This window comes from Chelonia mydas, chromosome 8 (assembly GCF_015237465.2).
Source record: "Chelonia mydas isolate rCheMyd1 chromosome 8, rCheMyd1.pri.v2, whole genome shotgun sequence".
Lineage (NCBI taxonomy): Eukaryota > Metazoa > Chordata > Testudines > Cheloniidae > Chelonia > Chelonia mydas.
In genome coordinates, this window is record NC_057854.1 from 88,485,483 (window position 1) to 88,511,100 (window position 25,618).

General features: G+C 40.7%; 1 protein-coding gene across 2 annotated transcripts in view; it reads right to left on the minus strand.

Annotated features, from left to right (window-relative positions):
• Positions 1-25,618, minus strand: part of ROR1 (receptor tyrosine kinase like orphan receptor 1) — a 268,064-nt gene that overhangs the window by 7,087 nt on the left and 235,359 nt on the right. Inside the window, exons 9-15 of one of the 2 annotated variants that reach the window (XM_043520888.1) lie at positions 11,724-11,805; positions 10,138-10,230; positions 7,884-7,981; positions 6,635-6,761; positions 5,093-5,174; positions 2,235-2,323; positions 1,042-1,126 (exon numbers count right to left, since the gene is read on the minus strand). In XM_043520888.1, the coding sequence (XP_043376823.1) occupies positions 1,042-1,126; positions 2,235-2,323; positions 5,093-5,174; positions 6,635-6,761; positions 7,884-7,981; positions 10,138-10,230; positions 11,724-11,805 (656 nt within the window). Of the gene's footprint in view, positions 1-1,041; positions 1,127-2,234; positions 2,324-5,092; positions 5,175-6,634; positions 6,762-7,883; positions 7,982-10,137; positions 10,231-11,723; positions 11,806-21,872; positions 25,111-25,618 lie in introns of those variants that run through there. The other variant, XM_037907262.2, reaches the window with a different exon arrangement.

Here is a 25,618-nt window from a genome sequence, read left to right on the forward strand (position 1 = left end):
GCTATGCTCGACAGTGAAAAAGACAGCTTTCCGAAACAACTCCTGACAGTTGAGCCATATGCAAAAATGGACAGATGAGTTTAAAAGGACAAGTTCCTGGTTTTTCTGAATATTTTCTTGGGTCATGTAGGATGCTGTGGCACTACATAATGAAACAATTATCAAACATAGAAAACAAAGGAGTTCTGTTGAAGGAAATAAAACAAGGAAGTCATGTCAAAGGAAAATTAACCTTATATTTTAGAGGTTTCTTCAGAAAGAAAAATAAGCTTTTAATTTGGGTTAAGAACTTGCTGTCCTTCAAATTCAACCTGAAATTACCCATTCATTTTCTTCCAATTCATGCTGAAGGCAAATAGGATTTGAACGGTAAACGCGGTTCCTAACTTTTTGGCCTGTTGTAAAGGTTCAGCAGCAATAAAAAGGAGTGAGAAAGTCCAGTTTGATCTGAAAGATTACAGGGCAGCACAATGACCTTGCATTTTGCTTTGCCTTTTCCTTACAAACGCTGCTGGGAAACAGGGCTTCAGTCACAGGGGAACTTAGAGTGAAATGAGAGTAGGCACTCAAAATGTAAGGGCCTCGGCCCAGATCCTCAGCTGACTTTACGTGCCTGAGCTGTGTTTGGCAGGGTGGAAGGAAGCGGTGGAGAACCTGTGGGAGTCCCAGAGTCATTCTGGTGCTCAAGAGGCTCACCTTACTGCTGGTCCATAAAAAAGCAGCATGCATCCATTCTAGTAGAGCCCTGTCCTACAACTTTCTTGGTCACTACTCGGTGGGAATCCTACACTGCTTCTGTTCCCAATGCCCTCTACCCTCAGACCATCCATACAACACAGGGTGGGATTTGGCCCTAAACCTCAAAATCAAAGACACCATTCAGAACAATTATCAACCATCTGGTAACATTTTATAGGGTACCGATATGGACAGCCTGAAACGATAACAAAAGCATTAAAGTTCAAATGTTGCCATTGCATATGCAAAGACCATGGGCCTAAATGTATAACAATTTAAGCTCAGTGGATTTAAGACACTTACGAATTCTCATCCCATTCTCCTGTTTCTTTCACATTTTTTGCCTTCCAGCCATAACAGTTCCCTATAAATGCTGGATCTTCAAACACTATAATGGCATAATTACAGAAAGTTACAGTTAGAGAAAAAGATGCACCAGTCATCACATTCCCCAAAGAAATAGTAGATATCAGATTAGTACAAGTATATGCATCACTTAGAGAAGTTTATAGCAGAATCCTACACTATTAAAGTCAATGAGAGTCAATGGAATCAGGACTTAAACCACTAACAACTCCGACCTCAGTTAAAATGGGGTAAATTTGAAGTAATTCCATGAAACTCAGTGGAGTTACTCCGATAAACACTAGTGTAATTGAGAGCAAATTTTGATCTCTTGTCTTAGCTGGATAGCAACACTATACGTGCATTTTTAAAGTATTACGAATAAAACAACAAAATAGGACAAGAATTACCACTGAAATGCATGAACATAAAATGGTGATTATATGATACACATTTCTTTTGAATAGAATATATAATAAATAACAATATAAACCTGATCCTGCAGACCGAAACTCCAATAAGTAATCCCCCTAAAATCCTATTAAAACACTGTCATGCATCCAAGGTGTGCTGGTAACTTAGTTACAACAGACTCTAGTGGTGGAACACCGCATTATCATCAGAGCAATGTGTTGGCCATGGTCCACATCTGTTTTGTTTTGATCTTATCATACTCCCAAACATTTTCCTACTCGTCATAATTGTATACACTTCACTAATGACTCCTTAATACGTTTTCTTCCGTACAAACCTAGGTTTCCAAACTTCCTAACAAGAACTTACTTAGATTGTAAATTCTTGGGGGCAGAGACCCTCTTTTTCTTCCATGTTTGTATATTGGACCTGCTGTGCTAGGCGGAATCCATGACTGGGACTCCTAGGACAATTCAACAATAAATAAGAATAAGGGCCTGATCTTCAACTGGTGTAAACTGACATAGCTCTACTGAAATCATTACAGCTATGTCAATTTACATCACCTGAGGATCTGACCCTAATTTGTGGATGCTTAAGATATTACAGCTTGATTCTGATCTCACCATCAGGAACAATGTCACTGAAGTCAAAGTTGAACACTAGTGTAAATCCTGCAGGAGAGAAGAATCAGGGCCATTATGTTTAATTTTACTAAATCAGGCATATCATCTTACATGGGGCTTTAAAATGTTCTGCTGCTTTTGATGTGGCTATTCCTGACCACATCCTGTGGTAATCTTCAAACGAAATGGTTGTAATCCTTCTGAAAATATAAATGCATAGTTAAGTTTCTGGTGATCAGACAATTTGGTAGCAAACAAAGATTTTCATGTATAACCTTCCACAAAACAACAGAATGAATTAAAAGGGTTTTAAATTACTGCTTGCAAATGACAGAGAAATAGAGTCACTAGTGTGTAAAGCAGCCATCTTAAACAAGAGCAAACACTAATATTTTAAAGACGTTTTAGCTATGTTTACATGTTACGGGTTTATGAGACAACCAGATGGATTATTTTCATAGTCTGCCCCCCTCTCCCCCACAGCCCCTTCCAGGGATTAGTTTAGCAGAAAAGAACCAATTTTCTGATTATTTATAAAGCAGATCTGGTTAAGGGAATATATAGCTAACAGGAATATATACCTTCTAAAATAGCTATCATAACTCACCAACAAACAACACAGGAGAGAGTTTTTTAAAATCCTCTTTATATGTTTTATGGCTATATCTTTAGTCTCAAAACTATTACACATATATTCAATATAAATGAAGCAAAGTTGTTATTTCAATATTGCATTTTCCAACTATTAATTGTATTACTGTCTGGTTTATTCACACTCACACTTGACCAAATTCTCCTCCCAGTTAAACTTTGTGCTCACTCTAACTTGCACCAAGGCTAATACAGTCCCCAGCCAGCTCCACCCCCTCATCTATACCATGGATTAAGCTCAAGAGGTGAAATCCTGGCCCCATTCAACTCAATGGGAGTTTTAGCATGGACTTCAATGGAGTCAGGATTTCACCCCCAAATCTCTATACAGACTCTAGAATAAAGACAAGTGTAGGGTTTCATGGCCCAGCTGCCTCAGAAATAACGTTGCATAAAAAACATGAAAAGAAATTTTGAAAAAGAGAAATATACAGCCTTTTTGCTGGTGACGTATCTCAGAAACAGTACATCAGACCACTTCATTCTGGCCCAAAAATCTGGTCAAAGACCATTTATACTAGACATCAACTACAGAGGTTTCACATGAGGCATTTAGAAGAGGGGGTTAAGGCCATAAAATAGAAAAAGAAAAGTTGGTTGCGACCTTATACGAATATATCTTCACAATACATTATTTTGTTCAAAATTATGAATATCAATTAGCCTTTTGAAATGTATTATCTCTCTTGCCATTACATGTTTAAGCACAATTGTTTGGGTAGCTAAGTAAACTCATTTTAACATCGTGGAGGTGATTTTCCCTAGATTATTAGCTCTGTGGGGCAGGGACTGTCTTTTTTGTTCTACCTCTATACCACACCTACCACATTAGGGTCTTGGTCCAGGAGTGGGGCTTGCAGGTGCTACCACAATAAGACTACCACTACTAACTTTCAGACACCCAGTGTCGGCCTACCTCTGCCCCCACTGAAATCAGTGGACTTTTACCCTTTGTGTTAGGGCTTGTCTACATGTTGCTTTAGTCTGCACCAGAGGGGTGTAAATTTTAGTTCACACTATGTGTCATGCACTAACTGGCCTATGTGGACCATGCTGGCATGCGCTATCTTCGGGGTAGGCAACCTATGGCCTGCGTGCCAAAGGCAGCACGCGAGCTGATTTTCAGTGGCACTCACACTGCCTGGGTCTTGGCCACCGGTCCGGGGGGGCTCTGCATTTTATTTTAATTTTAAATGAAGCTTCTTAAATATTTTAAAAACCCTATTTACTTTACATACAACAGTAGTTTAGTTATATGTTAAAGACTTATAGAAGGAGACCTTCTAAAAATGTTAAAATGTACCACTGGCATGCGAAACCTTAAATTAGAGTGAATAAATGTAGACTCGGCCCACCACTTCTGAAAGGTTGCCGACCCTTGCACTAGATGATCCCTAGTACATGTTAATGTAGTCTCATTTCAAACAGTAATATCTTAACATGCAGTAGGGAACATCTAGTGCGTACCAGCAGGGTCCACATAGGCCAGTTAGTGTGCAACATGCTAGTGTGGACTAAAATATATACCCCTCTGGTGTTGACTAAAGCACAACGTAGACAAACCCTCCACGAAAGCAGTTAGGCCAACACTGAGTGCTTTTGAGAATCCGACCCGATGGCATCACCTTTTGGAATACATGGACGTGGAACATCACAAATTTATTGTCTTGCTTGGCTCTTCATTATGTACTGTATTGTCTTGTTCTAGGTGCTCTTGTTTCAATAAAGATACCTTTACAATTTAATCCTCAAAAAAGTCAAATAAAACAAATCGGTCTATGTGATTCTATATAGTTTTATAGATAACAAGAGATAATTGTACGTGTGAACCCAGGAAAACTGCTGCAATCCCATTGCTGTCAGACATTCAGGAGGCAATAGTGAAGTTCAGAGGGAGGAAACCAGCCTGTGAGAAAACATGGACCTTTGAGCTCAATGACCACCATTATTTTTATCTATCCAGTGTCCTCCTGCCACACCCTAGCCTTTGAGGTCCTGTAAAATGTCAAAAGCAGCTCTTCAGAGGTGTTTTGCTTTTACCAATATTTAAAGCTATATCCTGAAAAGGAAATGATTCCATTATGGAGCTTGACACTTAATTCCTTCCATTCCAGACCCAGAACTTTCACTTCAGTCAGTGGAAGCCCTGGGTGTCCAAAGAAGGTGGGATTGATCCATAATATGTTGATTGATCCATAACAGCATTTAGGGTGAGTCTAGCACAATAGGGGTGAAATCCTAGCCCTACTAAAGGCACATGCAAAACTCTCATTGGCTTCAGTGCGGCCAAGATTTCTTAGTTCATCATAACTTGTTACCTGACATGGCCCCGAGAAGATGCTTCAGATGGCAAGTAATACTTCGGAGAAGAAGCACAAACTCTCCCAGTGCTAGAAAGGTCTGCAAAAGAGAAGATGAACATTTAAAAAAAAAAAAAAACTTTATGACTCAGAGCCTGTAAATTGGTTCAGTTCCATTGACTTCAATGGAGCTATGTTGATTTATATCAGATAAAGATCTGGTCCTATATTCCCCTCCAGTACTCATACAATTCACAACCCATCACATCTGCACTATGGTACAGATACCGGGTTTGATTCCCCTCTGCACGTGCACCACTCCTCCTGTCCCTTTCACTAATAACAGCAGCCAAAAGGAGTGCAGCCGTCCCCCCTATTGTGCTAGACTCACCCTAAATGCTAGTTCCTGGAGATAGGGATGGGGTAGGAACTCAATACACTAGCTTCAAACCCTAACACTAAGGGAATTCACAGGTGACCAGATACAGTCAGATTCTGGAGTGGTGCAAAGGGACCTGAATTAGGAAGAGAACCGGGCCCTGTATGTTAGCTTGAAATTTAACCTGAGAATTATTTCAGTAGTAACGTCATGCACAACTTTAGCGCTATAGAAATAAATGCAAAATAAAAACAGTCTAGTGTATTCTAGAAAGAGTTTATTGGTTTCCCTATACTACTAAAATAATAAATGACCTAAAATATGTATAATTTCCTGGAATAAATGTCATTGACTAGGTCCAACCAAAATATCACTTGGCCCAACAATGACACAATTCCTGGCTATATGCCGGTAGGTGAGGAACTCATTTCAGTTGGACATAAGACTTACACTCTGGAGGTTTGGATAGGCAGCTGGCACAGCAGCAGATTCTGATGACTTTGTGCCAACAGGAAGGTCCTTTGCAACAGGCAAATTCTCCTCTAGGAACCAACCCATTATTGCCAGAATACAGCCACTTTGTGGCACCTGAGTGGCATAAAGTGGTCAGAGTGGGCTGGAATTTGGCTCATTGAGAGCAAGTACAGCCACAGTACTAACCTTTCATATCTGCCACTTGCTCTGCTTGCACCAACAACATGAAATACATTGACCCAAATTCTGCCCCAATTTATACCCTAGTTGTAGTTGCTTTTTCAGGGTAGTCATTGTATAGCATAACCATAGCACACTGAAGATTTACAAGGCAAGTACAATTCATATTAGGCAGGCAAGTCATGAAAAGGATAGCAGTATTTCTGCTCTCTGGCTCCCTGATTCATCTAACACCCTTCCTCTTACTTACTTTTCCTGCAACAAATCTGACATTCCCTAATATCATTATGTAAATTACACTGGTTCTCACTCACCAACGTGTAATTTACAGGACCACTTACATTCGCTCTGAATTTGGCCCAGCATATTCCCTTTCAAAACACTAACTGGTGTTTGTTGACATTAAATTACCAGTCATACTAGTATAAATTTACTGTTGTGCATACAATAAACTGTTTTTTAAAGAAGGAGTTTTAAAAGAAACAAGACTATATTTATGGGTAATAACAAAACAAGTACAGTATTACCTTCTAGGTGCTGGCTAGTTCTAACACATTGTATAACCATTTGTCTGTACAAGGATATGTTGTTTTTCAGCATTTCTGCTGCTTCCACATTCACTGCATTTTCCAGTTCTGGATTAGAAAGCATGACCTGTATAAGGGTATAAACATGCACACACAAACACACATACAGAGAGAGAGAGAGAGGCAGGTAGAGTACACATTGGTCTCTAAAACATCTATTCTTCTCAGAACACATAATCCATCAAAATTGTTGATTTCATAGTTTTACAATGAATTAATAACAATCATACTGGTATGTTAAATTCAAAGCAAAAACGAGACTGCTTTGTGCTTTGTTACGATTGAGATTGGGCCCTTCATTTTGATTTCCTTAAAAAAGGGCTACATGGTCATAACCTATGCTCTCTTCTTCCTGTTTTCTCTCAGGTTTTTGTGTAATTCCAAGCAGACAGCCATGAATGATACATGACTGCCATTTGTTTTACTCATAACCAATACTAGGGTGTCCACAAAAATCACGCATACATCTGGGGGCCATTTTCAGTCATGAGTGGAGGGCAGGATATCCTTCATAGTGATGGGAAAGACATTAAAAAGGGGTAGGACTTGCTCCAAGGAGAAAGCTGTATGAATTTTTTTCTTGGAAGAAAAGGCAGTAAATTTGAAACATTAAGGCCTGTGTGTTAAAAATGAAGGTAGCTGCTTTGAGTTACTCACGAATCTCAAGACCTATGCCAACACTCGTGATCAAGACTTTGACCATGAGATAATTCAGGAATTTAAAAGTAGAGCTATCAGCATTTTAAAAGTATTTTTTAAAGTACAGCGAATCAGGCAGAGTATACATGTCTTGAGCAGTGGCTTACTCAAGATAAGAAAGCATAAATCCAAAAGATCAAAGTAGCTACTGGTCAAAAATATTTAGCACTGGCAACAGCTTCAATCATACTCATTCATTTATCTATCTGTCTTACTCAGAAGTAATGTGCTGCCAAATGAGACACCAGGGAACAAATACCGAAGTAAAAATAAAGTAAACATTAAAAAAAAGATGTTCCACAGAGTATATTTGCTGTGGCTCTGAAGTCATCCAGCCATTTGCATTTTTAATTTTAAACCAAATGAATAATCCTACATCACACAATCAGTCTGCAAGTTTGAAATCCCTACTATATAAGTAAAGTACATTTTAGTATTTTCTTTTATGAAAGAGATTTAAAGTCAGTAGTTTACAATACCCTTTTCTTACCTGGACAGCGAGTAAAATGCTACTCATCGTTAACTTTCCATTCCACTCTTTAGGGTTTTCTAGAAAATCTATACAAGGTCTCCCCGAGTGCTGATCCACTGTGTTGAAAAAAAAACAGTTGTGTAACTTCAAAAGAGTTCAGCAACATGGCTGTTGTATGCTAGAGGAACCAGGGAGAGTTACTGTTTTATTTATAGCTTTAAATTACTCAGACTACCCAGGTGTTGCACAGGGCAAATCAAGGTAACCGGATGTTCCTATTATTGTCACAGCTTGTCCTCCCTTCCACACTCCCTCTGATTGTTCAGTTAGATTACTCTTTGTTTTTGTATGGTGTCTGTACAACAGGGCCAAAACCCTGAGTCGAGCCTTTGGCATAGCTGCAATTCACGTACTAAACAATAATACAGATTTACATTGATCATCATAGCTATTTGCTTTCTATTTCTGAAGTGCACTGAATCACCAAAGTATCAAACTGTGGGCTAAACTCTCTTGAGTAGCACCAATGTATCCTTTCACTGGGGATTCAAAGGTATCATTGAGGCTAGTATTTGGCCCCTAATTTGTAAAGTGTATGAGTTTCCAGGACTAAAGCTGGCCACAAAAAATTCTGTCTGTCAAAGTTTATTATTGAAATAACATAAAAAAGTATGTTAAAAGAACATTTACATTGCAAAGTCAAGCATTCAAAAATTAGTAAATGCCAGATGTTTGGTTACCTGTGCAATCTTAAGGGCTTATCTACATGGGAAAGTTTTTCCTGTACAATTTCAGTCTTTTTGGCACTCACTGCCACAAGTCCACATAGAAAAATTCTAGTTTTGATTTATCTGGCATTTTATCCCATTTTCCTTAATCTGTTTTGAAAGCAGGATAACTATTTCAAAATGAGTTATATTAGTATAAGCTTTGTGTGGACACATCTCGATTCTGCATAAACCCACCACTTCTGGCAGTCCTCCCACTGCCATCCCAAACTGCACTGCTTCACATCTGTTTACCAGTGTGTCCTCTACTGCTTCAGGGCTTAGCTTGACCGGATGTCACCTCTTTTTATATGCTGGCACACACCTGGATGCACCCCTTTACAATTTCAGCTTGTAGCAAGTTCACACACCCAGAGTCACATACCCATTATGGCAGCCATACATTGTGCTTCTGAGTGGGCCTGCCTAGAAGTCCTGGATCTCCTTGCCCTGTGGGGACAGGGACATGTCCAGTCCCATTTTAACAGCAGTCACTGTTTTACACTGATTTACAAGTGGCCATCAGAGCAAGAGTGGGAGAAGGGGCACTCACAGGACAAAGCCCAGTGTTGTGCTAAAGCGAAGGAGCTGCAGCAGAGTTACTACACCACTAGGGACACAAACAGGACCTCTGGTAGTGCTCTCGGTACCTGCCCTTACTATGAGGAGCTGTACTAGATTTTTGATGAGGACACTATCTGTGAATCCCATCATAGGGTTCTGGACAGTTTGGCCAAGGCATCGGAAGGCATTAAAATGACCACAAACCCATCCAGGAGGCTGTTCCCCTAGGCAGCCAAGATCTCTTTGGTACACCAAATCCTAAGGCAGAGAGCACCAGAGATACCCCCAAAACCCAGGTGAAGAGCCAGCTTGTCAGTGCTGTGGAGGGGACCTCTTCTGGTCAGAGTGATGTGCTGTATTACAATAAAACTGTATAGGGGAATTTAAACAACTTTGTTCCAGGTATTGGCTGGGCACTGTAATGCTTGGCAAATGTGAGCTATGATCCTATATGTCTGCTCAGCTTTTATTAACACAGCCTTTGGCTATGTAGACTTCTTTCTTGCATTTCACTTTGTGCCTGATGGGAAGTTATGCAGGACACAGGGGAAGAGGGAGCTCCTGCTGCAGTAGCAGACACTCTCTAGGAAGGGACATGTGCTTTCGTTGTCCCTAAGGGCATGCTGAGCCCAGAGACAGCCCAGTTTTCAAACAGATGAGTCTTAATAAGACCCAGATCCTGCATTTAATCAATGAATCCTGCATTTGGGCATTGAGGCATGAAAATGGAGATTTATGCACCTGTGGGACAACCTGAGCATTCAAATGCATGGTTTAGACATGGTTTATGAATTCCTAGCCTGAAAATTGCACAGAGTTGTTGGGAGGGGTTGAACAAGGTTTCTGTTGGAGCAACGATAGTACAGGAAATAAAAGTCAAGCTAACCAAGTATCTGAAATATCTAACTATATGATCAAACAATTTCTCACGTGGTCCTTACCATTGGGATGGAATGGAATGGTGTTGAACATAACAGTTGGAGGGACACTATTGTACTCTTCAGTGTACTTTATTGACAGCTGGAGAACAGCCCCTATTATGAGAAAGAGATTGGTATTAACTAGTGTACTATCTTGTATTTAACAAGCACACCTGTGTTGCATTTGTCCAATGAAGGCTTTGCTATTATAGGTTTTTTGTTTTGTTTTTGAAAGTTGTGTTCCTTGTGCTAATGTTAACAAGTTCTGGAAAACAACAGGTGAAGCAGGATGCTTCACATTAGATGAAAATGCTTATTTAAACTATCTCTAATAATACATATACTTACTAGATTGCTGGATTATCATCATCAGTTGAATTTAGTGCCATTGAAGAGTGTCAGATGAACAGGTCTGGAAGCTGAAATCAATTCACAGAACAGGTACTCGATGTGCCAAGGCACAGCAGGGCTGGAATAAGGCAGAAACACTCTAAACCTACGCCTAGGGTCCCAGTTCCTGGACTTACGGGATTACATCCTGGATTCAGCTTTCATTTGTTAAAAAAGTAAGTTTCTACTCTTCGAAGGGTTGCAGAGAAACCCTTGAAAACATGACTTGACTGTAACCGCTGTAGACAGCCTGAGAAGTGGAAACTGCTTGATGCATCTCAAGATGGAGTCACTGAATTCTGGGGATACCCTGCTACCATTAATAAGTGTGAGGGCCCCTGATGCTTCTCCTGGGGAGAAAAGGGCGTTTCATATCCCTTCTTTAATCTCTCAAGGTCGGGGGAAGGGTCACGGTATGGGGGCCAGACTGTGGGAACGAAGCCACAGGAGCCTCATGTCCTGGTGTGCCTAGGGCTCATGATTGCCGCCATCCAGTCCTGACACAGGGTAAGCTTCCCCACACTACCACATAAGTGTACCTCAGTGTTGTCTTGTAAGGACCATAGCTAGGGATGAGTGAGGAGGTTAGACTCCTTCTTTATTCTGGGCTCTATTTTGTAAGGTGCTGAACACCCCTGTAAAACAGCACTGTTCAGTAGCTCAGCATCTTGCAAGCCTGAACCCTCTATCAACAGCCTTAAAGGAAGTCAGTTAGGACCAAAAACAGTAGGGTTTTTTGTTTCTTTTTTTTTTTTTTTAATGTGGACAGGTTGTTTAATAGGATGGGACTGTGGCCACCAAACTGCTGTCAGAGGGTAAGAACTTTCAGTCACTACTTACTCTACCTGTGATGAGTAAGAGTCAACCATCTACAGATAAAGTGGTTATTAGTGATTTCCTGAGACACAGATCTCTTGGCTGGGATTTGAAATTCAGTGCCTCCTATGAAAATTCCATCCCTTATTTTGTAAAATATTCACATAGTTGTACATTGAATAACAACAAACATAATTTACAAAGTGTTAATGTAGTCATGGAGGGGTACTAAAAACAAATGTGCAGCTAATAATGAAAAGCCAGTCAAGTTCTGTATGCTTTCTTAAAACTGTTTGCATTATCAATTTTTTAAAATAGCCAGAAGGATGGAAGGATAGACATAACATTACACACACAACACTTATAAAATCACATGGTATGGTAAAATCTTTATATGTTACCTTCCCAGAGAGAATCCTTGAGTCCCTGGACTTCGGCTAGCCATTCTAGCAAATTATCCTTTATAGGAGTGACAAAGATGCCCTAAAACAAAGGTACAAAAAGAAGATAAAGTGTGGAACGTGATGAACTTGACATGTTCCCTTAAAAAAATACCTTTTCAAGTTAAAATTAAGAGTTGTGAGAATTAGTTAATTAATGTTTCTAAAGGACTTTGAGACCTTTGGATGCATGAAAATACTATGTGGAAACATGAAGGATTCTTATGAAACCTAACAACAAAAATAAGCATATATATGTAATGTGGTCATAGTCCTTTTCAACCTGGCTTTTTTGGGAAGGGTGGATGGGTAGGAAATATAGCATATTGCTATAGAGATTATATTTTTATGAAAATAAAACTGCCAAGCATCATCAGCTAGCACTGGATTTGGACTAGTTATCAGTCCCAGAGCCAGCCAGTCGACACTAATATTTTGTTTTAAATTTTTGTTAAGTAGTTCACTTGCCACATGGACTCTGACACCAAAATTCCTTTCCCAAGTTCCCTTAAGGGTTGTGTGTGCACACTGGAGAAATACAAATGGGGCACTTAAAAAACCATGTGATGCTAACCAGAAGTCAGTGGGATTTTTGCATGCATATGGGGACTGCAATATCGGTTGTCCATTTGGATTCTTATTACACTTCCTCTAATTACCAATGAAATCCCAAAAGAATAAAGCTCCACTATTATGAAACCATGTACAGTTATAGTTCATTAAATTTCATCTGATGATCTGTGGAACTAACTTTGAAAATGAAAGATAGTAGGGTTAACCCTCCTCCCCCTGCCAAAAAACCCCACAACAACCACCACTCAAGAACTATATGTCTACACTGGAGCTAGAAGGTGTAGGTTCCAGCTCAAGTAGACATACCTGCACTAGCTCTGATCAAGCTAGCTTGATAAAAATAGAAATGCAGATGCAGTGGTGCAAGGGGTGGGACTGGCTGCCCACCCAAGTGCAATTCTGGACAAGACTCTAGGTACGTACTCTGTACATAATTTTGTGGTTTTACTTCTTTTGTTGAGGAGGGGTGTGGGAAGGGATGCTAACACAAAATGGGGGAAAGCCAGACTCAGGATGTAAAAAAGATGCCAGTTGCATGTTAATGGGTTATACCCAGCTTAGATATTGGAAAATATACAAAGATACTACTCACAAAAATGTTGGCTTCTTTATACTCCAGATACTCTCTTTCCAACAAGAAGTAAGCTCTGGAGTGCATAGCAATAAGAGAACTTGCGCAGGCCTCTTTCTCTCTTGCCTTCCCCTCACAATATAGTTCTTGCTTCACAGAAGCTGTCCTCTTGCAAAAGGGCAGGTGATCCTCCCACTCTAATTCCTGCCTCACAGCGGTTAGTGGCTTGTGCACATAATTTCTAAAGGGTTTGCATGGAGTTTAAAGAGGCTAATGGCCCTGAGCTGAAAGCCAAAGGGGTCAGTCAGAGCTAAAAGCACCACACGGAGCTGGTGAACGCTTAGTAGCAGAGGCTAAACAAACCCAGATAAGGAGCTTATTCCTGATCCACTGAATTTTCTTATATGGCTGGACAGTGTCTATAGGAGGAGGAGTGCCAGGGCAGCTGGGAGCCGCCGCAGCACATAGCAGAGGTACAAGGAATAGGCTGGACTCTGTGTATAGTGTTACCCAGCAACAGATTCCTTGGTCTGCTCAGCTGGAAAGGCTATGGCTTTGTTCCCCGCCCAGCCAATCACAGGAGGTCTTAGTTCATTAATCGGCTTGCCCCAATCACAAGTGGCCTTTCACCCAGCACTTAAAAAAGACAATTCCCCCTGGCTGCAGCTGCCATGACACTAGAGGCAAAGCTTAGAGGCCAAGCCATGACTCTAGAGGAGGGGTCGGCAACCTTTGGCACACGGCCCGTCAGGGAAATCCGCTGGCAGGCTGGGACGGTTTGTTTGCAGCATCCGCAAGTTCGGCCAATCGCAGCTCCCACTGGCTGCGGTTCGCCTTTCCAGGCCAATGGGGGCTGCGGGAAGCGGTGGCCAGCACGTCCGTCAGCCAGCGCCGCTTCCCGTAGCTCCCATTGGCCTGGAACAGAGAACCGCGGCCAGTGGGAGCCGCAATTGGCCGAAACTGCAGACACTGCAGGTAAACAATCCCCCCTGGTCTGCCAGCAGATTTCCCTGATGGGCTGCGTGCCAAAGGTTGCCGATCCCTGCTTAAAGGCAAAGGCCAAGTCCTGACATTAGAGGCCGAACCTGAGCCTAGGAAGATGCCCTTATGGGGCATCCATCTTCCTGGGTTGATAACTGCCTGGGCAAAGGGCTGCTGGAGGCTGGCTCTGCTCCTGGAAGTGTCATCATGAGTTTTAAAGATTGGGGAGTTTTATAGGGTAAGAATTACACACGCACCACTTATAGTCTGTACCACTGAATAAAACTATGTCTGGTTACAACTCCACCAGCTCCCACACTATTATCCTGAAGTGCACCCCTTTGCCCAAGCCAGATCTAGTTGCCTTATTCCCAAACACCTCAGGCCCAAGCTTCCGGGTCAAATGTGAATGGAGACGAGTTTAAAAAAATGCGGCTGTTTAGCTCTGTCATGCTCACACAGCAAACCCTTCATCGCTGGGGGAGAGAGAGAGATTATAAATCTGCCTGTGCTAGGAACAGCACTGACAGAGCACTCTCTCCTCAGATCTGAACGTACGTTAATAAGGGTTAGGTATCACAGTCCCCAGAGGGAGAGGGAGAGGAAAAGCAGCTTGCCTAAGGTCACATAAAAAGTGAATCAGGGCAGAGCTCAGCATACAACTGCTTTCTCCTGACTCCCAGCGTCCTGTAGTTTGACTGCTTTGCAACGTTACCTCCTCTTCTGCATTAGCTCTGGAATGACAGGCTTTATTTAATACAGCAGCCAGCTGATTACAGAAAATAATTGCTCTGACATCTGGGCAGACTCTGTTACAGCTAAGTTTAATATCTTCATGTTTATTTATTAAATACATTAATAATGCCCATACATTTCGGGGGGGGGGGAACATAAATAATCCTTCCTTAGTTAAAATTGGAGAATTAGCATCATGTTGGATATAGCTTGCAAAAGGCCCAGTTCTCCATCTGTTTACTCAAGCGAGGAGAGTTCTAACACTGACTGAAATAAGGCTACTTCTAGGAATAAATTGTGCAAGATGGGGCCCTCAACATTACAAAACCCTCTGGGTTTATCAGTGCTCTGCACGTGTAATATCAGAAAATAATTTGGCTGTTTTGTATCCATATCATTGGGATAAAATCTAGTTGTTGTCTCCAGAGTAGGAGGATAATCAGAATCCCAGAAGTAAAGCATAAAGGCTAGGTGTGTCATTAAGACACTGCTGGAGCCAGGGAGAGAGAGGAAGGAGGGACAATGGTAGCAGGTCCTCGAGACAGTGTGTTTGCTTAGATACAATGCCACCAGGAATGACTGGGTGAATGCCCAGAATGGCTACATCTGCTGTTACTACATCCTTTTGCAAGGTGCAGTGTATGTTTTCCACACTGTCCAGAAGCTGGCCCAGATGTTCTGACCAGCACGTAGAGATCTAACACTCCTTGCACAGATATTGTACCTTCCTTGCACTGATACTGGTGTTAGGTTCCCACAGTCTTGTCACACCAGGGGCCTGATCCTGCACAAGATGTTAAGGAATAAGGAGACGATCTTCACACACAGACACACACAGACATACCCGAAAATACGATACTGTAACCAGGGGCGGCGCTACCAATTTTGCCGCCCCAAGCAGTCGCCGCCGAACTGCTGCTGCCGCAACAGAGGCGGAGCTGCCGCCAAACTGCCTCCGTGGGACACGGACTGCCACCCTATTCTGAATGCCGCCCCAAGCATCTGAAGAAATTCACTGAAAAGAATTGTCTCTAGAGTTTTCCTTGAAGTGTCAGCTATGTTTTAGGGGCACAGTCATCCCCTCCTGCAGAGACACATCTAGGAATGGATGCTCAGGCCAGGAAAATCTGAATGATTGTTTTGCCATTCCTCTATGGCTGGTCTCTCTCAGGAGGCTGATTTGGAATGTGTAAGGGGGGGGTCTGCAAAGAGAAATTTAAGAGGTGAGTTGGTCAGTCTCTAAATACCTACATGAAGAGGAGATGTCTGATGGTACAGGCCTCTTTAATCTAGCAGAAAAAATCATAACAAGCTCTATTGGCTGGAGTTGACGCCAGAGAAATTCAGACTAGAAATAAGATGCACATTTTTAGCAAAGAAGGTAATTAACCATTGGAACAATTTACCTAGGGATATGGTGGATTTTCGGTCACAAAGTCATTCAATCAAGGTTGGATGGCTTTTAAAAATATATGCTTCAGCTAAACCAGAAGTTATGGGCTTGATGCAGGAATCACTTCTTGAAATTCTGTGGCCTGTGTTGTGCAGGAAGTCAGATTAGATGACCGTAATGGAATGTGGTCCCTTTTGGCTTTAAAATCAATGAGTTATCAAGGCAGAAGTACCCATGAAAGAATGTCCCTCAAGGAGGTCGTGCTCATTCTCCCCAGTCATCTGGCAGCCTAATGCCTAACTTGACCATTGATTGTTGCACAGAATCCCAAAATCCAATCCCAGTGAATCTGTGTGATATTATTCCTTCTGTAAAAAGGAGCCAGAAATTAGGGACAATGCCCTGGAGCCAGCACTTTCCACCTTCAGGAGTCCGAGGTCTGCTCAAACAAGCTCATGTCACTGGTGCTTATAGAAGTTGTAAAGGTGATTGGGAACCAAATACTATCCTATATTATTGTACTTTTTCAAAATATTATTGCATCTATGTATATCTTTGTAATTTATGGAAATCAGTTATAACAATATGTATGTGTGTGTAAACACATATGCATATGTATTTCAAGCACTTTTAATGTTTAATGAACTCATTTATTTCTTACAACTCAAACGGATGGTTTCAGTTTTATTTAGACTCTTTGAACAATCTCAAAAACCCAACGTTTTCTTCACACAGTCTACAGATTAAAGCAATGCAATGTGCTGCTCTGATTATATAGCTTTGGGTACACTGGTTACCCAACAGCAGTCTGCAGAGCTGAATTTCTCCCAATGAGCAGGAGTTCTCATTTAGAGCAGGTTCCGAAATGCAAAACCTGCACTAACTCAGCTATTAAAAGTATTTTAGACACTGTTCTACAGTGCATTGCACAGATAAACAGAAAATAAAGGACACCACATATGCTTTTAATAATTCCAATTTAAAATCAATTTCCCCCTCCATCTTAAAGACCTTTTTGGTGTATAATCAGAAGATTGTGTCTCTCTATTTTTAATAATTTTATATTACCTCAGTAATATAACTGTCCTAAAACATACTAAATTTTAATCTTTAAAGATCAAACAGAAAGAAATACAATGGGTTATATGTTGAGTGACTCGGAGGTGATAAGCTCTCCTCTCATAAAAAAAAGCCTACACGAGGGTAAAAATTACTTCCATGGACACTATATTCTGGAAGGGAGATGTCTGCAGGCCCACAGAGAAAGTAGGTTTGTGGCCACAAGAAACCATAGCCATTGAAGATACAGCCAGAGGACAGAGTGCTCTCAGAGAACCCATAGATATGGCTTGCGTGACTACGGGCTGTAGGATTGGTTCCTATCATAAAACCATCTTGGTTAAGCAGCGCTCTGTAAGCATAACATCGGAAAATAATTTGTTTCCTTTTGATCGGATAAAGTGTGGTTGCTCATTCCAGAGCAAGTGCAGAGAAGACAAGGGGACAAAGGTGCAAGCGTACATACCATCTATCTGTAGCTCTCCACGTACTCTGATGCCTGCCAGTACTTGCTCAACAGGGAACTAAGATGCTGGCTGCAGAAGACAGTGTCAACAGTCAGAGCTGCTAGCACAAGAAGGTTGCTCACAGTGCTTTAACTTAGTTATGTTCCATTTTTGTAACACAGCTAGTGCTTCTGTATTGGGAACAATGCTGCCATCCCACGTCTTCCATGCCCCACTCAATTCACACAGAATTGCGGCTCTGCTGGTTTTCCACAGAGGGGCTTCTGTTCTGTGAGCCCAGGGGTGAGCATGATAGCTCTCAGGGCACCCTTCTGTCCCATGAGCACAGTAGGGTCTTGCCAATTTATACTTTAAATAAAAGAATTTTTGGTACTGTAATAAATTTGTGAAGCTCAGTTAAAATGCCGTTGTTTTTTGGTAGCAAATCAAAAACATGCTCAACTAATTAGTTTTTAAGCATCCTGGAGATAAAAAATAGCTTATCCTCTTTGAACTATGATTTAATTTTTCTTTGTACTGGATTTTAAACCTGTTCTGTCATACATCCCAGTACACATAATAGTACCCTTTGCAAAGGCATTCATACAAGATTGTATTTATCATCCATACGGAACTGAGAACCAGCTCTCACCTGGGGCAGGAAACCCACTAAACACTTTCTGTAAGGGAAAGACTCCCATTGACTTCAGTGGGTTCTGAATCAAGTCAGGAAGAGACCATGAAGAAAACTGGCTCCTTGCAAGACAGTCCATCCTTCAGGATTAGCCCGTGGGCCATATGTAGATTTCCCACCCTCCCATCTTGCAGTTGTATCACATGCATAATTGATTACTGAAATCTAAGTATCATGTATAAACTGTTAATCCATCAATATGTTTCACAGGTTATTGTGAGAGATTCATAGATTTCCAAGGGACCACTATGATCATCTAGTCTGACCACTAGAGTAATGCAGGCCATAGAATTTCCCCAAAATAATTCCTAGAGCATATCTGTTAGATGATGCTAAAGTGATAGATATGTCAGAGTACCCTTACACCTTGAATAGACATGGCACAATGATGCAAGCTGCAATCTCTTAAGCATTTTTCAAGCCAATTGTCTTAATACAGGTCCTGTGAGGAGGCAGAGTTGCCTTCGAGATTCTCAGAAATATAGGGCCTAATCCTATATTAGGATTAGGCAAAGGGCCACATATCTCCCACTAAGTGCCAGGGGCCTTCAGTGCCCACTGGATTCAATGGAAGTTGAGGGAACTCAAAATCTTGCAGTACTGGATCCAAATTGACCAGTGTAACAGTACTTATAACAGCACTGAAGTATGAATATATGAATACCATCTGCAGTACTTTGAGTTAGATGAGCTTTTTAAAATTCTCTTGATGAGCAAAGGTAACAGAAGAATACTAAAACAACTAGCAAATGTAGTAGAGATATTCTAAACCTGTAAACTCCTGTACAATTTCATTCATGCAAGGCACTAATGGACTCTTCTTTGGCTTCTTGTTAAATATCTCAGACCCTGGAATACACATTTAGCAGTTCTTCTATATCCATGTCTTCCAACCCAGTTTTTGTGGAATAGTTCTCTGCTACATCTGCAGTTTTCATTCTGTACAAATCCACCATAATTAATCCTTATCTGTGGAGGACACCATAATGCTAACTCCCATTTTGACATGCATTTTGGCCTTTAAACACCAAAAGTTTTCTTTCTTTTTATGTAAGGATAGACTAATTTGGGAAGGATGAGAAGCCAGACTGAACAGACAGTATCTTGTCCTCTCATGTTGCAATTCTTAAGTTTTATTTCCAAACCCCCAGAGATTCAAAAACAACTATAATAGTTCTTTGACGGAAGTTGCCATACTGAGTCTACCATTAGAAAGTCTCTACCATTTTCTCTTCCTTTGTCTGTGATTCAAAAACCATATTTGGTTCTCTGAGTTTCCACCCAAACAGGAATTCCCAACATTCCGATACTTTTTGGCAGTTTAATTTCCACATTAGCCAATTTATTTTATTAGTTTTTCTTTTTAGCTCCCAAGTGAATTCTTGTCTCTTTGTTTTAGTATTCGTTAACTCACTGCAAGCTATGAGTCAAGCCGAGGATTTGAATCCCAAAATTCACAAACTTCATTCACTGAGGGGAAAAAAACTCTCCTTGAGGGTTGACAGGCTTTCTGCTCAAAGCAGATCTTCCATTTTGTAACAGCTGTAAGTGTATATGATTCTTTGACAGATCTCTCCTGCGGATAACCTTCTAGTAAAGAAAAAACAACATAACTGTGGGTAGGTGGCGGTTGGATTTAATGTATTTCTATGCAAAACCAAAAAGTATGTGAAAGATTTTTTTCAAGCCTGCCACTACTGCTCCAGCAGACACATTTTCAAACTGGTACGTCTAAAGCTAAGCACTTATATCCATAGGCACCTAAACAAGCGATATGTTTCTTGGGGTGCTAAGCATCTGCAGCATTATTATTTGTACATTTTTGCTTATGTGTGGTTTATACTTGATTTCCCAGCAGTTTTTGATATGACTATTGGTGGTTGTTTTAGCAACTAAGGGACATAGATAGCCTGCTGTGGTATATGTCAGGAGCACACCAGTTGTGATGGATCTAGCTAAGTAGGGCCTTTCTCTCGTCACGTGGCCATTACTTTCTTCTCAAACCAATGAATCTAGTAGTAGTAGTAGTAGCAGCATAGTAGGTGGTAGGAGTTGCTATGAGGACGCTCTTGGTTTCTTCAGACCCTCATTCATTGAGGGCATTCATTTGATATGAGTAAGCAAAATTAAGAATCTTGGTATCACTTTCAAACAAGCTTTTTACATGGAGAGCCATGCGCCAGCCACAATACAAAGGTGGTTTGTTTTTTTTAAGTCACAGTTTGTGTTCTTATTTATTGAAGATTTTCTAACAGCAACATAACTCCAGTACCACAATGCTTAATTGCCTGCTTGCATTTTCCTTTGTACTTGGAACAGATGCCTATAAAGTGGGCAGATTGACTTCAAGATGGCACTGTTGTTTTTTGATGCCCTTAATGCCATAGGCCAAGAAACCTCCAGCTGAAACCCTGGTGAAAATTTTAGCTTCCACTTTCTCAGCATGTTTGACGCTTAGGATGCATAAGATGTTTGCAGGGATGCAACTATTTAATAAAAGTGTGGGAGGAGAGTGGGGAAAAAAGTGGAAGGTAGGAAGGGGAATGCATTCATCTTGCATTGAGCAGGACATCAACAGAATAGTGAAACAAAACAAAACAAAAAAACGTGTGTGCCTCACATGTGCACGAGAAATGACCTTCCCAAACATCTTGATTTTGCTAATGAGATGATAGTCTGTTATGCACTGGCACAGAGATAAAAGTTTGATCAAAGGACACAAAACTCCAGTGTTCAAAATATCCCTTTTCTAACACTTAGGGTTTGGAGCAATAGCAGCCTGCAGCCAGGTGGAAGTTTAGTATAGATGGAAATAGTGATTGATCTTTGCCTCAAAAACGAAACTTTACCTTAAATACAGCAAACATCCTAATTAAAATTCCAGATCTGAATACAATTAACCTGGACATGACATGTCAGCTTCGTGGGCTCAGTATATATGAAATATTGAAGACATGGTGGTCATAAAAGTACTTATTGCTTAATTATTAATGGGGTTCTTGTTGCACACATGCACCCAGATCCTCAGAGGTATTTAGGTGCCTAACTCCCACTGAACTCAGTGGAAGTTAGGTGCCAATATACATTTGAAGATCTGAGCCATACATCCCCACACGTACACATTGTGCAGAGCTTTTGCATGTATGCAGCACTGAAGTCTCACTTAAGACCTTAACAAGGAGCTTAAATGGTATGCTGGAGTTCTGTTCAAGGGTTGAACTTCACCCACAGAGAAAAGCAGAGAATGCATTATTTTCTCAGTGAAATTTTATTATTGCTGTCTTTTCAGTATCTTCCCAAAATATCTGCATGGTCAGGTTTTAAATAAAGCTTAAGGAGTTGTATATTTCCACATCAATTGTCATAAAATATTATGTGCAAAATCCTGCTTCTCTTACTCAGACGATGAGATGTTCTGGCTTTTAATAGACTCCTTGCTTGAGTAAGGTGAACAGGATTTGGCCTTCCATCAGATTAGATTTTCCAAATACCTATTATACCAAGATTCCGGAAATACTGATTTTTATATTAAAACAATGTTTTAATAAACAGCAGCATAAAATAATCAGTGTTTAATATCATCTCTGGTGTGTGAAATACAAAAATGCACATATCTTCAGTATAAAATAGCCTTTGGTATTACATTTTCATGCTTGCCTAATTGAAATGCCCATAATTAATAAATCAATCATCAAGTAATACAGTGATTAAATGCATGCAGTGAAAACAAACAAAAACAAAATATATGTATAAGGTAGTGGCTGAATATCACCATAATATATTTCAAGAACATCTACAGCAGGTTAAAAACAAAAAAGAAACAGACCAATATATAAAATGCAGAGATGTGTTTCACTTCTGCTATACAAAACACTTTTGTGCAAAAAGATGTGAAAAATAAAGTCATATCATACAACATCGTCAACTGAGCAAAGGATTGTTTTCATTGTGTGGACACAAAAGATATTATTTTAATACAAATAACGTTGTGAAAAGATGTAATGTACATAGTACTTTTGTAAATCATTAAAGTGGTCTCAAAATGAATAATCTAGATTGATTATACCTGAATTAATTTCAGTAATAATACAAATGTCATTTTTCTAAGTAAAAAGTTCACTTTAATTCACATTATTTTAACTGATAGACAAAGTTGCCATAAAAGTTTTCAATCGCTGATGGAATGTGGATTTCCCATTTTTAGGGGTTTCTGGAGTCATAGTCACTGAAATTATGTACTGCTTTGAAACAATAAATACTTCTTGGGAAAACTGATTGTCTTACATAAAATTGTGGTTTGGAGCTTTTTCATTAAACAGTTGCATAGCAACAAAAGGACACAAAATTTCTCTGATAACTACACATATAAAATTATGAAATGTTAACTTTGAACCAGCTGATTCATGCTCTGAAATTAAAATTCTTAATTTAATTTCCTTTAAAGGCAATTTCTTATAACTCCATCTATTTTTAGCAGACATTACCAGATTATTTTCGTAGCCTGTGAGTTGGCTTCTACTGAATGTCAGGATATTTTACGCAGTTTTTTTTGGTTTAAATATGAACTCAGACTCTCACCTCAGGTGAAAAACAAAAACCTACCTGAAATAATTAATCCAGCCATCAGATGTCAACATTGGATCATGTATCTGAAACACCATTCTTGACTGAAAAAAACTTACAGATGTTTAAGCTATTGGAAGTGAATTGCATACCCAATAAATCTCTGAATATTTGCATCTCTTAAAAAAAGTGATTGACAAATATTAAAATGTTTTCAGAATAATAAAGTTTCTGTGATATAAACCAGTGGCTCTTAAAGCCGGTCCGCCGCTTGTTCAGGGAAAGCCCCTGGCGGGCCGGACCGATTTGTTTACCTGCCGCGTCTGCAGGTTTGGCCAATTGCGGCTTCCACTGGCTGCGGTTCACTGCTCCAGGCCAATGGGGGCTGCGGGAAGGGCGGCCAGCACGTCCCTTGGCCCGTGCCGCTTCCCGCAGCCCCCATTGGCCTGGAGCGGCGAACCGCGGCCAGTGGGAGCCGTGATCGGCCGAACGTGCGGGCACGGCAGGTAAACAAACTGGTCCAGCCCGCCAGGGGCTTTCCCTGAACAAGTGGCGAACCAGCTTTGAGAATCACTGATATAAACCATATCAGAGCTTTAAACACCTGTGATAGTGTGTGATGGTCATCACAAAATTTTTGTTGTTGTTTTTGTCCCTTATTAGAATAAACATTAGTTTGGTACTTGAAAAAATGTCAGTTCACATTGTTTCGTGCTAATACCACAATGATTTTTATCTGGTTGGTGTCTGCCTATCCTGTTAAACACAGTTAAACTTCACAGAAGATACTTGTTGCAAAAGTCTGTTAAACAACCAGAAAAATCTTTAATAAAATATTTGAATATAAATCTTTTCTACGTCTTTCTATTTGTACTGTAAATAGTTATATGTACAAAGGCCTGACTTATTTACAACTCTGCTGAAATCATAGATTCGTTAGGTCCATGAATATTGGGGTCACCCAATAAGGATGACTGTTTTGAGTCAATTTTGTATGGTTTTTGAGTTTTGTTTCCAAAAACTGTTATACCAATTCCACTTGGATGACTTGGAATTGACATATGAGATAGCAAAGGTATATTTGCATCCTGATTGGATCCTGAAGAAGGCAAACTAGTCACATGACCTGTGCTAGTTGATCCACTTGCACTGCTTGGCGAACGGCTCTTTGGAGGTGGACAGTGCTGAATTACCCTGGGTGGGCCCGGTGGTTGGTAGTGGGCAGCTGGGAAAGCAGCATATCCTGGAGGAATCGGGTATCCATTGATTGGAATAAATCGCTGGTTTTGAGGTATTGGTGGTCCAATGAACCCAGCAATTTGACCTTGTGGTATACCCTGTGCTGGAAACATGTAATTAGGGTATCTAGGATTACTTAGGTTACTAACTGGGCTTGCACTGAGTGAAGTTGTTTGAGTGGTGGCATTTCCACCAGAGGGAGTAGTAGAGCTAGTGTGACTTGAAAGTCCCTCCCAAGAACGCAGTCTGGCATGGATATCTTTAAATCTTGGCCTCCGAGATGGAAGATCATGCCAGCACTCTGTCATCAAGCTATACATTCTGGGAGGACAGTCTTCAGAGCATGGTAATAATTGTCGTTTCCTGACCATCTCTATGACTTCTTGATTACTAAATCCATAATATGGTTGGAGTCCAAAGCTGAAAATCTCCCATAAGACCACGCCAAAGGACCAAATATCTGAATCAGAAGAGAACTTGCCATACATAATTGCTTCTGGTGGCATCCAGCGAATCGGCAGCAGGGATTTACTTTGAACTCTGTAGTAATCTGCTGAGTATATTTCTCTTGATAGTCCAAGGTCTGAAATTTTCACATGAAGTTGTTCTCCAATTAAAATGTTGCGAGCAGCAAGGTCTTTATGGACAAAAAAATGACTGGATAAGTATTCCATTCCTGCCGCAATTTGAACTGCAATATGCAGGAAATCCCCATGGTCCAGACTGGATTTGACAGTACCGTCCTCATCACTGCTACAGCCAACATCTGAATGTGGCGATCGCATAATAAGGAATTCATGGAGATCTCCCTGGTTCATGTACTCAAAAAGCATGCAGACGGGTTGTTCCTGAGTCACAACACCTAGGAGACAAACAATGTTAGGGTGATGAAGTTCTGCCATAAGAGATGCTTCTTGCTGGAATTCTGTCCACTGCTGGGGATTGTTAAAGTCTTTTAATGTCTTGATAGCAACAAGCTGAGCATGATCCATGCCTGGAAGATAGAGGTGCCCCTTGTAGATTTTTCCAAGAGCACATTCACCCAGTTCTTCCATGAAACGAACAGCAGAAAGAGGTAACTCCTTAGCTTTGCTCTGTTAAAACAGCAAATCAAAGAGTAGGTTATAAAAATAGAGTCAAAAAGGTACCTAAATTAGAGACCTATTCTCTCAGCAAGGCCACAAACCTGCAGCTCCCTGCAATAGTATCTATAACTCAAATGGCAGTAGAAATATTGTGCTTCTGCTGTGTAGGGAGACCAGGCAGTGAAGATACCATGTAGGGACACTCTGTATTGTTGATCCAAGCTCTGTAGTGGCTCTGTCCACAGGAATGTGGGCTGCCACCACTAGCAGAGATATGCTGGGACCACATTGCAGATGTATTGGGAGCCTGGTTGAGGCTGGGGATTCCAATACTCTAGTACCCATGCAGTTCCTCACTGAATGTCTCTTTACTCCCGCTGTGTATGAGGGAGGAGGATTTCCCCATATCAAAATACAGAATAACTTTCCATCCTTTACACAAGACTAGATGCAGGTGAACAAAGACTGAGTATAGGATCAGTTATGGTTACAGTGCGGCAAAGAACTTCAACATGGA